The 14919-nt window shown below is 40.9% G+C and overlaps 1 protein-coding gene across 1 annotated transcript in view; it reads left to right on the plus strand.

Annotated features, from left to right (window-relative positions):
• The first annotated feature begins 1131 nt into the window (after window positions 1-1131).
• Window positions 1132-14919, plus strand: part of TACC2 (transforming acidic coiled-coil containing protein 2) — a 125993-nt gene continuing 112205 nt past the window's right edge. Inside the window, exons 1-4 of the mRNA XM_032695072.1 lie at window positions 1132-1253; window positions 1746-1877; window positions 6618-6697; window positions 8239-8299. Coding sequence (XP_032550963.1) covers window positions 6672-6697; window positions 8239-8299 — 87 coding nt within the window. The 5' untranslated portion in view covers window positions 1132-1253; window positions 1746-1877; window positions 6618-6671. The remainder of the gene's footprint in view (window positions 1254-1745; window positions 1878-6617; window positions 6698-8238; window positions 8300-14919) is intronic.

The raw sequence follows: 14919 nt of genomic DNA on the forward strand, positions 1-14919 counted from the left end.
TTAAAAACAGAAATGTCAGACTTCTCTTTTTCAGCTGGGAAAATATTCCTAGATTAATTAGCCCTCCTGTGTTTCCTTAGGAAGGGTACCTCCTGATGGAAGTCCCAATAAAGTTAACTCAAATTCCAGCAGAGTCTGGCAACTGGAGCATACTGAGAAAGCCAGTGCTGACATCCTAGTTCTACCACTTGGTGGGCTTTTTTACCTTGGGCAAATCAATTAATCTCCAGAGAAACGTGTGTCTTCTTCTAAACTTTTTGTGCCATGAATGTTGAAACTCAAACAACTGCAGGAGGGAGGGAGGAGGAACTGTCTGTACAGAGACTCGAACACAGTGAAGTCGTGCAGGCACTTGATGTCTCTCACTGCTTTCTAAAATCTCTTCTAAGGGTACTATGCATAATAAGGTGGTTACATCTTTCTGTAGCTGTTATCACCACCACGTCCAAGTATTTCATTACCATGAGGGTCAATAAAACCTTTCCCAATACCTTAGCTAAGTGAAGAGGTTGAACCACACCAGAAGTCAAAACACTTTTGGATTACAATGTTTTTTTCCAGGTTTCACGCCATAGTAAAATAATTCCCTTTCACTTCCTCCCTGGAAATTGGGGTTGCAACCCAGCCACCTCTGGTGCCACAGTGAGACCTCCACAGAACACCAACATCCCCAGTGCAGGAGTGCCCTGAAGTGCCACATCAGGGTGGCTGGGAGCAATGGAAATGTGCCATTGATTGGATTTTTCCAGGCCAGGTTGCCATACTGGTTGAAAATCAGCCAGAAATAGGAAGAACAATTTTTAACTTCCATAACCTGTTTTGTTTTAAAAAATGCTTTAGTCTCTTAGTAGCAGGTACTCAGCGTCCCCGTTTCTTTTTGCACTTGTAATTCAAGTGGGGCAAATCGGTCAAGGCGGGGCTGCATCAAAGAACTGCCTCATTCTCTGTCCTTTAAATCTCAGTCCTAGCTGGATTCAGTGGTGCAGTCCCCACAGGCAGTTTCTGGTTATCTTGGGGGAAGGGCAGCAAACACAGCTCTCACAAAAATCCAGCTCAGCTTTCCGTTGCCAGGCGACGTCACGGCTTTACAGCAGATCCAGCTGCTGGTGTTACCAAGCAACGTCTTTCCCATCAAGTTGGGCACTTGAAAACCATTACGTGTTTACTAATTCTCACGATGGATTTTGGTCTCCCTCCCAGCTCTTGGTGTCTGCTCTTCTAGAATTTGTGAGACAGCTGAAGGGCTGTCGTAGGTCAGTCGTTCTTGCGGATCTCTATGATGTGGTTGTGACATGCAGAAATTAGGAATGGTTTTGCACTGCTTGCATCAAGATCAGAAAAGAACAAAATTCTGAACACCTCTCTTTCTTCTCCTTCCTATGAGAACAGCTGGTGTGTAATAATATGCTCAGTGCTTCAGCAGAGCTTTGCAATGCTTTATGTGTGGTATCAATCTTGTGAAAGTAAGGAACATAAAAACATTTTGTCTTATTTTGGCAGTATTTATACCGTAAAGCAAAATGACCTCAAACTAAATTGTCTTATATAAACACCTGAGGTAGCATGTGTTCAATTTATAAGAAACTAACATACCTGAGCAGTGTGTGCTTGGTAAGCATACCAAATACTGTATATACTGGGATTAAATTGATCACTCATGACAAATTATTTGAATTTTACTGGAATACCTAACTCATTAACCCATTACATAACTTACCTTTAACCTGACCTGTGTTTTCCCCCAGTTTGAGTCTTCCAGTCCTCCTGGGTTAGATCCTCTTTTGATCAAGAAAAGACAGTCTCTCCCTGGATGAGCATGAAGTGTGGGTGAGGAACCACAGGGGAAATTCCAGGAAACAACAGTAAAGCAGCCTGATGTGAGTACTTCTTCTCCCACCAGTTCTATCATAAAATAAAAGAGAATAAATAGAGACATCAAGGGATGTGGAATGCTCTCACAGTTGGTGGTTTACACAAACTGGTTTGACCTTGCAGTGGAACTTCATTGCACATGGCTCATCTCTCTGGCACCAGTGCAGAGGTTGCTTTTGCAAACCTTACACAAGCAAACAGAGGAATTCTCCTTTGCACACGTGGTGACAAAAATACACAGTCAGAAATCATGATCAAATACCAGGGGAACATTTTCCTCCAAGTTTGTGCCAGAGAATTGTTCTGCAGCTGCTTCACTTTCACTTTTTGGCATTTTCTGGCCTTAGCTTAAAAATGGAAGAGCACCAAATATGAGTTCAATTTGTGTTTATGAGGAAATAATGCAGCTAGCAGAAGTGAGGATGTGTTACCAAGCTTGTGTTTTCCTGAGCTCCCACAGGATCCCTGCTCTTAAATTCATGGCAGAGAGCCTAAACAAAAAACATTGCATTATTTGTTGTCTATAAGGCAATGAATTTTGCAAAGCTTCTGTTTTGTTTTCTAAGGAGAAGCACACTAAAACTATGATTTGATGAACTTCAGATTTTCTGGATTCTGAATTGCCTGGGGAGAGCAGAGAAAAGGGGATCTTGCAACCACTTTCACATCTTTTAGTTTTTGAGCTTCTACAGATCTTGACCTTTCCATCTTAAATTCCTGAAGTTATAATATGGATTTATTTAACATATTGTATTACCCACATGCCACCAAACCCACTCATATATACTTAGCTTTATAACCTGAAAAAGCTCAGGATAATTAAAAAAAAAAGGGGGGGGGAGGGGAAGCTCAGGTAATTTATTTCCGTTCTTTGAAATTCTTCTTTGACCAGTAACAGTGGCTTAAGGTGGTATAACACAGCTTGGATTGCTGGATCACCAGCTTCATTTAAAAAAAAAAAATGGCTTAAAAGGCAGGGCCACTCATGTAGTCCTTGGCTTTGCAACTGTGCTTTCCAGCTCTTCACATGCTTTATGTTTTCAAGGCAGGAGTTTGTAGACCGAGACTTTGTGGAACAAAAGTCAGCAGACAACATATTGCTGCCCTATGAAATCCTGCCTTTTATCATGTCAGATGTGACTTTTCCATGCCAGATGCAGTAGTCCTGCCTTGCAGCTCTCGGAGGTTGCAGTGAACCCACAGTGGACCACTCCTTTGCTGTGTGGCACCAAAAAAGCAGCAGTGGTGTTCACAGGAACTTGTTGATCCCATGGAGTTCCCACTAATGATAAATACACTGTCTTCTGTTATCATCTGTGTTTCTGAGCACCCCTTTGTGGAGACATCACTGGAACGGACAAGCAGAATTAATAATAACAATCAGCTCGCCCATAAACCAGTACTTCTTGTAACATCACATTTCAAAGGGTTTTTGTCACGTCTCCACCCTTCGGGATGATTAAATGGGAAATTATTTCACCATAACCTGAACAAGCACATCAACATTTGCCAGCCGGTATTTCTGACAGCTTTCAAGAGTAATACGAGAAAATGAAAGACAAACACAAACACATAAACAAGCCTGAAAACAAAATGCAGAGCAGACATTCCCCTCAACACTAATTCTCCCTTGAAAACAACACATGCATGACTTCAATGTATTATTGCTACAGTTTCACTGAACAATTTCTGTAGTGCCAGGAGCACTGCCCATACCACAGGCCAAGAAGCAGTAGAAGTGAAACACGTTTTAACCAAAGTTCCTGTGCTCTGGGGCTGCTTTTGTGAAAAACAGTAGTGCTCAATTTGTGACAGGCAGAGCCACAGCAGCCCGGCAGGAGCAGGGGGAGGCCGGGTGGAGGAGGTATAACTTGTTTTCTTTCTCGCCTGGGGTGGAGGCAAGTTGGTTGCTGAGCAGGTTATTGAAGGTGGGTCCCCGGGAGAAAGCCTACATTGCATGAGTCTGAGGAGAAGGAGCAGGAAAATAAGGTGAAAACTGGTGAGGTGAAGATGGAAGGAATGGTTTGAAGACGTGCTCTAGGAGCGTCAGTGAATCCAAAGCGGCCAGATTAATCCTGGAATGTAAGTGCAACATTAAACATCATCTCCCTCTCTTGCTTTCAGGAAAGCAGTTGTTTCACATGCACAAAATAGTCTGAACAGACCCATTTGGTACTAGTGAGCAGTTTCTGAGATATGTAGCGTTATAATAATTTTAATAATGACATGTAAATTGTAAAAGATACTGTAGAAAGATGATGGAGATTATCTTTTTGTTAACCTATGTTTATTTAATGAATGGATTTTTAGCATGTTTTTAATGTTTATTTGAAATTCTATACGTATGATAAAGCGCTGGTAGTTTGCAACTTAAGTAATGCTTGAGCATTGAGAGAATGATTGAGAAATAATGTATGTAAAAAGGATTACAGTAACATTGTAATCTGAAAAGTTATCTTAATGCTCTGCAGTGTAACTCACACATTATTATCACTTGTTTCGTTACTGGAGAATATATAATGTCTTTTTCCTATTTATGACATTTCTTATTTCCTATTTATGACATTTATCTTCATTATTGAGCAGGTGGTAATGTGAGAATTGTGTGACAATTGTGAAATTTCATGCTCCAGGGAAAGAAAAGAGTGAGTGGGCAGTATGATATGATGTGTTGGTGGAGATTTGTGGTAGCTGGCACTTTTGCAGTGCTCTTGTAATTTTCTACTTTGATTCCTGTACATTTAAATAGAAAACTGTAAATAAAGTATTTTTTTCTTTCAAATGAATATTACAAATTTGGCCTCGAGTTACTGTTCTTAACAGTCAGTACTGCTGAGCTGGGGCAGAAATATTGAGAGTATTTTATGCACTGGAGAAAATTTGCTCTAAAATAAATAGAACAATATTATGCCATGCATGGGCTTATCTATTTAAGGACTTGATAAGCAAAATTTGCATTTTGCCCAATTGATATACGAGACCCCACCCCACTTAACTAAAAAACTCCATGGGGACTTGGGAGAGTTCCATTTATCCCCCAGTTTATGTTATTAATGCAAGTGGTCGTGAGGGGACAGTTTAGGGAGCTTTAAATTTTGGGGTGTTTTCACACGATGTCTGTGGGAACAGAAAAAAGATCTGGGAAGAGAAAAGCTCGGCAGGTCAGTGGCACAGAAATGCCAGGATATCCACTCTTAGGGAACTGTGCTGGCTGTTGAGGGAAGCACATTGCTACAGCCAAGTTATTCTTTCCCTCCTGTGCACTTAAACCTTAGTCAGCAGCTCTAACAGTGCAAGAATGTTTTATTATATCAGTGCATACTTAAGACATTATAATCTTAATCTGTTGTCTTGGAACATTTCCCTGAGCTGAGCCTGGCAAGATTTGTGTGTGCACACTGCTCCATGATGGAGTACTTCATGCTTGGGGAGCAGGGATTCTGAAAATGTTACATGCAGCCTTCCATGTAGCTCAGAACTCTTTCAAGACAGCAGAGGATTTGGCAGCAATCTCAGCAGATAAAACCTCATGTTGCTAATTAATCACCAAAAGTGCAATCCTGGCCCCGGTGAATCCAACAGGAGCAAGTTCAAGCACCACTGTATCCCCTGAAGACACTCCAGTTTAAACAGAGCAGAGCTTAAAAGCACAACACCGAACTTCTCTCTCTCTCTCCAAGACTCCTGTGAAGAAAAACCATGTTCCAAGTTTTTAAAAGTGTGCTGTAGTAATAGGGAACAACATTCCTTAAAATTTTCTGTGGTTCCTTAGGATTCAAAGTGCAACCTCTCTTTTACAGCCTGACTTCAATGGAGTTTTTCTTGACATATGCTGCGGACCAATCCCAAGTTGTTTGGAAAATAAAATTCAAGAGACTGTGTAATTTTCACCTGTTCAATAATACAATAAATACGCTGAATTTAAATGCATGAACCCCAAAAGAAAATGTCTAGAACAAGAAGTGAATGTTTATAAGTGAATCTCTGTTATATACTCATTATTGAGTACCCTTTTCAAAAAAATACAGAAATGAGTGATGCCTGGGGAGACACTTAATTCTAGAACCACTCAGAGGATTTTTTTAAAATATAAAATAATTAGAGCTGAACTAGTATATAAAACCAGTAGTAATTATGGTAGGCAGATCCTGTGAAGTGTAAAGAATGTGTTTAGATCATAACATTGTGAGCAGAATAATGCCTAAGAAAAACAGGGAACAGTGCCACTGATGAAGATAAAAAATCAAGTTACTCTTTCTCTGAGTGCATCTACAGAAAATGGTTTGTTTCAGTGATGGTCAGGTTTAACATTGTGGTTCTGACAATGTGAGGATGCAGCTTGATCCAGGAACTCCCAAGGAGTACAAGAGGTTTGAACACAATTAAGACAATAAGGTTTTCCTATGGGCTTCCCATCCAAAATAGCTTTGGCAAGGAAAATGCCTTTCTGCACAAATGGCACGGGATAATCCAGAAACAGAGTAACAAAGCTGAGCTTCAAGGAATGTCTTTCAGCATAAGTAGAGCAAGTGTAGGGAAGACAGCAGAGAAACATTAGGAAATAAAGACTTCAGGTGTTCTCTTCCCTTGATTTATGACTCAAAATCATCCTAAGACCGGATGTCAGGAGGGGCAGCTGGTAGGGTGACTGAGATGATAGTCCCCCAAAATTTCCAGGGTTTTCTGTTGTTTTTATTTTGTTCTGGTTTTTCACAGAAGACTCAGAGCTTTTTCTTTTGTTCCAGTGATCTCTCCCTTTAATTGCTGTGTGATACTGGCTGTCAGCACTGAAATGGGCAATGAGAACAGCAGCGCAGAAAATGAGGTGAGTGTGACGGTGGAATCGCATTTTCCTTCCCTCCTGGCCTGGATCAGACCTTTCAGAAATTGGTTCCACGGGCTGCTTACCCCACATTTATCTTCTGCTCCTCGATACACTCATATTTAAGTGTCATTAATGGTAATTGAAAGCACCTTTGTGTGTGTTTTCCTCTGGCAATGACAGTGCTCCAGAGTGTTGGGACACGCGGCAAGGGGTTGCTCCCTGGGCAACAGGAACTGATCTCCAGGGCTGGGTCATCCCACCACCCCATCCTGGGAGCTGGGCAGCCATGGGAAGCTGGGCCAGTCCCAGCCCCAGGCATCAGGCACATCCCTGGGGAGAGGGACAGGCCCAGGAGGATCCCAGATTTCAGCCTATGGGTCAGCCCCGCTCCGTGGGGCAGGAGGGTGGTGGAGCAGAACCAACATCCTTTGGGATCACTGGGGGAATGAAATAGTGTGCTGGGCTATGGGCAGGGTGGGGAGAGCCCCTGGGAGCCAGGCAGTGGCTATGGTGGCCTCAGAGCCCCAGCACACGGCAGCTTCTCCTTGCTCAGAAATGACCTTGCACCATCTATGTCCTGATCCAGGACTTTACACCCCTGTTAGAAGGGTGTGTTGTTAATCCATGTTGCTGTTTGGTGAGTTATTTTTGGATTTATGAAATGAAGGGAACCCATATGCTATGACTTGTGGTGGACAATTACTTTAGAAGTTACTATGCTGATATGAGTTTGAATAAAAGTTGTAATTCAGTAATTTCAGTTATTAAAACACCAGGATATGTTTTATCTTCTTCCATATGTTATGGTAACTGCTAAATTGCAGTGAAATATACTGCTGGCCCCAGTATCCCTCAAGGGATCATTTTGCTTCCCCTTGAGGTCTCAGCAGATCTGTTGTACCTTGTGCATTGCAAAATGGGCCCTCTCAAGAAAATCAGTATTACAAGATCTTTTTCATAAGTCATTTTTCAGAATAAAAATCTTCCATAGTTCTTAGTTATTTTGGCCAAGTTGTACTGTTAGCCCAAGGTTTGGCCCCAGCTTTTTTCTGGGGTTGGGAAGAGAGGAATGTGTTAATCCCTATAACTAAGCAATGAGAATTTATTCTCCATTGTGTACGGCTTCCAAGCTTTTAAAAGTCAAATATATTTCTTCAGAAGTCATCCTGAGGCAACTTTATTTAAAAGTTATTGAATTTATTGGGAAATTTAATGAAGAACTCTTCTAACAAGGAAAGGAAGCTTCTGGTCTCCTTTTCAGACTGTAAAAAACAAAACAAAGCAAAACACCCTCCCAAAAGACACTCCCTCCCATAGAAAAACAAACAAGCAAACAAACAAACAAAAAAAGCCCCACAAAACCAAAGCAAAACAAAAGACATGCTAGGAATCCAAATTACTCTCTATGAACAGAGAAATAACAAGAAGTAGTGATAAAACCTTAAAAGCCACATAAGCTGGGGAACAGCTTTTGGAAAAGAATCACTTAAACAGCAAACATTCATACGGCCACTGAAATGCTCAAATATGTTAATTTTTAGTAAGAAATTCCCCAGTGGAAGTAAAGTCATCCTTATACCACCCAGCCAAGGAGCACAGCAGGTAGTGGATGATGAAACTGGTTTGCATGGTTTGCATTCAAAATGTTCACACCAGGCTTGGCTGCTCTTTTTCTTCTGCATCTGCTTCTGGCTCTTGGGTTTTTCGACACTGACTGCAAATTTGTGAGGCAGCTACATTTAAGTTTTCAGCAAGTTGTAAAAAAAAAAAAAAATCTGTTTTCTTTTAACTTTTCCCTTTAGTAGCAATCTATGCTTTAGAGGAACTTGACCCTCTTTGCATGCTGCCTTTCCTTCCAACTCTAACACCACTAAAATAGCTCAGTGAGTGTTGTTCTTATACTCAGAACCAGTTGACATGAGTTGTTTTTGTTTGTGTGTTTATCAGAGAACACCATTGCCCAGCTCTAGCTCTCAGTGAGTCGTTTGGGAGCCACACACATGGTTTGCATTGAAGATGGGAGAGCCTGTGCTAAGTTTAGAACTCAGTTAATGAGTGGGAAGATCTGTGGAATAAATGTGCTACTATGAAGAATGCAGTAGACACTTAGGGAAAAATTAAACACTCAATCTGTCTTGTAAAGACCAGCCTCTGAGGAAAATATGTTGTAAATTTAGTAGAAATGAACAAAGATAATGCTTGGATGAAACAGGGCTGGGGCCATTAGTATATGTAAAATCACTTTGTATTTAACAAAGTGATTTTACATGTACCAACCATGTTCTGTTTTGCTGTAACAGCAGACAAAGTCCAAACTGCTGAGAGGTTTTAGGTTTGTGCCCTGCCCTGTTACAGTGGCAAAGACCCCAAACAAGGGTCCCTGTCAGTGGCACAGCTTGTTGGGCTTATGATGAATTAAATATAAGCTATTTTCTAAGATGCATTTTCCCTGAAAATAGAAACTCCACGTGAAGAGAAAGGTGTTTAAATTGAAAAAGAAATAACCTAAAAGAACAAATACTTTGACCCAGTTTGATGCTTGAGATCCAGCCTTTAGCAGGGAAAATACAGGTGAAGTAATGGAGGTGTTCTTTAATGGGAGATGTCCTTTAATGGTGTTCTTTAATTCTTTTAATGGGAAAGCACTGCAGTTTATGGAACTGTAGAAGGTCTCAGCTGCTGTGCTGCCTGTTAGACACATCTTTCTTCATCCACCCAAAGGCACTGGGTAACATGGAGGAATGGCAAGGGCTGCCTTCAGGCTCTTCCCTGACTTTTCTGGTCAGCCAAATGTCCAGAAATCACCTACATGGCTGTAATAAAAAGAAAAGGCTTATAGTTTCATACAGACTGATGTATCTGTGCACTTCCTCAGCCCTACATCTCTGGACAGTCTGGATGAGCTGCCAAAGTAACCAATGTTACAGGATTATTATTGACTTCCACGACTGTTTTTAATCTTGGTCTCCCCTCTACTAGAATTGAGCCATTTCCAGGGCATGTCTGCTCTCACTTTAAAGGGTTGTGTGGAAGATGTTATGGCAGAAGAAGTTCTCTGTCATTGGAAATATGAGCACAAAATTTTCTAAAGCCTGAATAGGCTGGGTTTTCTAATATGGAATAATTTTAACTCAGGTTCTTAATTCTTGCCACTCAAGAGTTCTGAAGAGGAGCACTGTCATATTTCACAGCCTTTCTCACCATTACAGAAAAGGCAAAGTTACCAAGTAATTGTAAAGCTCTTTGAAGGTGAAAACTGCTGCCAAGATGAAATTCTAGCAGTGCATCTTTTGTCTCACGGTTGAAGAGGCAATTTCAAAGTCAGTTACACATAAGTTATTTCTGTATATTTTGCTTTAGCCTTTCTTATTCCTAGTTTTCTGAATAAGTAAATAGCCAAACAAAGCTGGTTATTCCACATCTATGTTATTGTTAATTTGTCTTTAAACATACACCCTAATGTTTTGGTTATCCTTTTGTTCTTGTTTTCTCCTGTGAAATGTGTAAGATAGGCAGCACATGCCCCCTTGCCAGAGGGGCTACAACTTCTGAAGAGTCTAGTTGTTGTCTGAAGTGTCGTGCTGAGGTCCTGCTAGGATTCCTCCATTTATTTGTTATGGACAGATCTGACTGCTGCACATCCTGCTGTTAATATTCTGCATTATTGCTTTTCCCATCTTTCAACTTCCTTGTGCCTTTGTGAAATGATGGCTCTTGTTAATTGGTGTGGTGCTTCTTCCAGATCCCAGTGTCATGGGGATTGGCAGAGGAGGCACTGGGCACATCCCAGCATTCAGCCCCCATTCCCACAGATGGTAACTGGGCAAATCCCTCTGAGCTCTAAACTGTGTGTTTACATACTTTTTGAATCGTGCAATAACAGCTGTATACATTCCACTGTTTATGTTCAACTGGGAACAAAAGCACATTCCCAATTCTCTGCATAATAATTTTGCCTATAGCATTTTAATGCAATGTGCCATTACCCTACATGGGCTCTTCTTTGAGTTTGTTGTGTCCACTGTGATCCACCACTTCTGCTCTCTAAATTATGATTCTCTTTCACTTTTCCTTCTGTTTTATTCAATGCACATCAGGATGTTGATGGCAGTTGGCTACAGGCCAGTGTGCCCATTCCTCATGCTCATGTAGTGCTAGCGCACCTCCAGTCACCACTTCAGTGAATTCTGACTTCCAAGTGGTAATTACTACTGGTCCAATATTCTATGATAAATAGTACCAAGTATTTCTTTGAGTTTACACAAAAAAGAACTAGTTTTCAGAGAACTATACGTCCTTTTATGCAAATGCAGCAAATTCTGGGACACTTCTCACTGCCATGAATAATTATTCTTCTTCTTCTCATCTTCCCTGTGAGCAAAGGAGGGGGGATGAAAGAAGAGCAAAGATTCAAAGTTGTGGCGGGGTTCCTTATTTGAAAGCATAGTGAAAAGGAAGTTGGAAGACTATTCCTTCTCTTCTGAATTAATGGTTAAAGTTTCCTTGGCATCTGGAAAGCCACCACCATTTCTCATGGGAAATGTACATTTATGGGTACAGATGAGAAGGGAAAATATTTTACATTTATAAAGTTCCTCTACAATTATTTACTGCATTTCTCCATGTAGAAGTAGTGTGAAAATGTTGGACTTGCATTTTCCACAGCTATGGGTAGTTAGAAATTACTGGGCAGGCAAACACTATTGTCTGGGGAGCACAACAGCATTTGGAACTTCATTTGAATCTAACAGCATCTTCTAGAATGTTTTATTGTCAGGCTCCTAAGAACCACCCAGCAGAAAGCTGCTTTAGCTCAACCTTTATTGGCTGAAAATTGCGAGTTATGTAATGAAGATTTTTGTTCCAAGATTCTCAGCCCTATTCTCTCTCTCTCTCCTGCCATATCTCATATACCTGCCATCCTTAAGGGAGTAATGTAGGTACTCATCAGATCAGTGTGGAAAGGGACAAAGGAGAATAAGAAGACAAACAAGACCAGTGAAGACACAAGGATAACTATGAATTTTCCTTTGCTCACTGAACATGGATCACATTAACCAGGTGGAAAGATAAGGTTAACAAGAGCCACGAAGCCAGTTATAGCTCCATGCTTCGTTTAGCTCAGTGCATGCTCCTTAAACATAGTAAGTCTTCTCAAGCTGTTGAGAAGACACTTATATTGACATTACAAGGATCTGCAGATAAACAGTTTAGTGCCCTCAGTGGACTGGAAGAGTCATAAACACAGCAATGAAGCCTGAAGGTTTGAGTTGCTCTTGTGGCTGAGAGGAATCTGTGTGTTCTGTGAAGAAAGCCAAAGCAAGGACAAGATGGTGACTGTATAAACACACACACAGAGTGTTTATTTTTACCTTCACAGAGTTATTTCTGTAGGTGTTTCTCAGGAGGGAAAGCAACCCTTTATCTCTAAGAGAAGGTCACAGGTACTTACAATCAAAAGCTGTGGCCAGAATTTTTCAAATACCGTTGTTACCATATCACAATTTGCTTTGCTCCTTGTGTTCCTGAGAAGCAAATTAAACGAGGCTTCCTCCAAATGCCAGTTTTTGCATTCCTGCCCCTTTGAGGGTTTTAATTAGAATAGGCATGAGCTTAAAATCCTGCTCCTGCCAGAGACAAATAAACCACGCCAGAAGCAATAGCAAATTGCACCATTACTGATTACAGACAAAACCCTTCTCTAATTGCAAAATTCTATATGGAATCTCCCTTAAGGAAAGAGTCTGCTTTTCCTATCTGATCGTGTCGGAATTACATCCAACTGATCAGCAGTCATGATGTTTGGGCACCAAAACCCAGGAAGTGGTTCATGACAGGCATCCCCCTCCAAACTGCTGTACCCCAGCCACCCTCAGCAAGGGGCAGGCACTGAGTGATGCAGATTGCTGCACCAGCTCTTTGTTAAAACCAGAATTTAGCTCCCTTACAAGGTGATAAAACCGAGTCTTAGTGTAGTACTTCAGATCTAAAGTGTCACATGGAGCTCAAGCTTGGTCCAATATGTCAGGTACCAATTTGTTGGTTTTGCTGACCAGTGTTTGCTGATGTGATTGTAAAGCTCTGGTTGTTAAAGCAATAACCACTCATTATCTAATTTTTATTTATTTTGGTCCCATTTCCCCAAATAAGGGAGAAACAACAGCTCTCCAAAGATACAAAATCTTTAAAATATAATTTACTGCTCAGTTACTGTTCCTGCAGAGCATCAGGACCTTTGCTCTTTGTCCTGACGTGCACTGCTCACCCTGTGGAGGTGAACAACCTGTAACAGGCAGACTTGAAAAAGAAGCTATTAAAAAACTCCCCAAATTGTAATGGAAGGCATGGAGAAAATTGATTGGTTTATTGATTGAGCCTTGTAAAGGCTTGCTCCAGCTTCCCCTCCACTAACCAGGGGGAGTTAATGGGAATGGAAATGTAACTCCTCCAAGATTACTTCCAGCTCCTCAGAGCTCTGGCACATTCCTGCAGCTGCTATAAAAGGCCGTGTGTGCTTAATGGAGGAATGTCACAGAGGGCAGATGGAAAAGGAAGCAACTTTTACTGAGAGGAAAGGGAGTCAAAGGAAGTTCACCTATCTGGGGGGTTTGAGAGGGAATGGCAGGTGTTAAAACCAGCCCCGTGCCGTGCTCTGTGCCTGGGAAGCACGAGGTTCCCGGGCTGGCTGTGACTCCAGGCTGTGGCCGTGCCTGATGCTGCTGGCATGGCTTTGAACAGGGAGAGCCGGGCTTTTGGGAGCCGGGCTGGGCACAGGCTCCCGTGCGGCATTAAAAGGAATTCCTGTCTGGTATGACAGCTTCAGTGCACATAATCCTTTTGGCTACACTGTTAATGGAGTTCTGTTTCTTCGGCCTCCTGTTCAAAGTCACTGGGAACATAAAGGGATCCTGTAGATTTACTTTGTGTCCTCGCAGACTCCAATGCTTCTGGAAAGGTTTAAAGCAAATTACCTTGCATATTTCAGGAGAATCAGTTTTATCCATTTAAATGGTGTGCTGGCTTAAAGGGGAAAAAGTATAAGCTGTTTAGTTTTCCTTCTGTTGTTTGTATACTCTCTGTGACAAACCTGCTTTGTTTGTTGTTGGGTTTTTTTAATTATTCCAGGCTTAAAGAGAAAACTGCTGAGAACCTCTGCGTTCTGATTCTTATTACAATTATTTAAGTCATTCAGTTGACTAACTTTTTATAATGAAAATCCTTTTCAAACAGGAGTATGCCACACTTGAAACAAATATAGAGTAAATTTAGCTACAAGCTTGTGTAGTCAATCACTTCAGAGGCTGCATGTACTGAAACCTCAAAAGTAATTTATTTAACAGCAGCTTCCTGATGATACTTGTGAACAAAACATAGCCTTCCTAATTGTTTTCACAGATGTTAATTAAAAATAAACCAGCATGCTTTGCAAAGCTAGTTCAGCACCTGATTTGCATGACTTAAATTTGAAAAACTTAATCGCAAAATCGAATTATGTTTTTCTTCCGTCTGGCTTAGATTCACAGAACATGTTCTTTTGTGAACATGAAATTAATACATTAAATGCAGAAGACTTATAGATAAAGCTTTCCTGTATCTTGGAATACTAGTAGTTGATTTTACATTTAAATATCTACATTAAGATTTATTTTAGATTATTGCTAAAATAATCCTCTGAGTTTCTTTTGAACATGTATGTGTGCTTTTGCCTCACCGTGTAATGGCACACCTTTGCTTTTTGATCACTCAAACACCCTGGAAAGAAAGAAATAAGTGTGTCTACAGTTCAAACTCCTCTCTGCTCCAACAGGACCTGTGTTGCTAAGATTGTTTTAATACATGTTAAATTTGGTAATGAACTGGAGAGTCAGATTTTCCTGTGACCAGCGACAGTCACTTAGGGATAGTTGAGAGATGCACTATAACTTCTTAAACATTAGTTCCCTGAAAGCATAAAACTATTTAAAACCAAAAAAAAAAGTCAAAACTAATCAACCCAGCAAAAGAAAAAACTCACCAGTCCCCTGACCCCAAACAACCCATGGAAAATGTTAAACGTAGTCTTCAAACATGTGCACATACCTGACCTGGTTTGTTGTGATCATTCTCCTTGCCTTTTCACTCTGCCCCTCCCAGTGTTTTTGTTTGGATTTTAATCCCACATTCTGGTGTAATGGCTGATACAATCACTGGAACCTGGGCCCTTCTCTGTGTCTAATATGGAA

The sequence above is a fragment of the Chiroxiphia lanceolata genome, chromosome 8 (assembly GCF_009829145.1).
Source record: "Chiroxiphia lanceolata isolate bChiLan1 chromosome 8, bChiLan1.pri, whole genome shotgun sequence".
Lineage (NCBI taxonomy): Eukaryota > Metazoa > Chordata > Aves > Passeriformes > Pipridae > Chiroxiphia > Chiroxiphia lanceolata.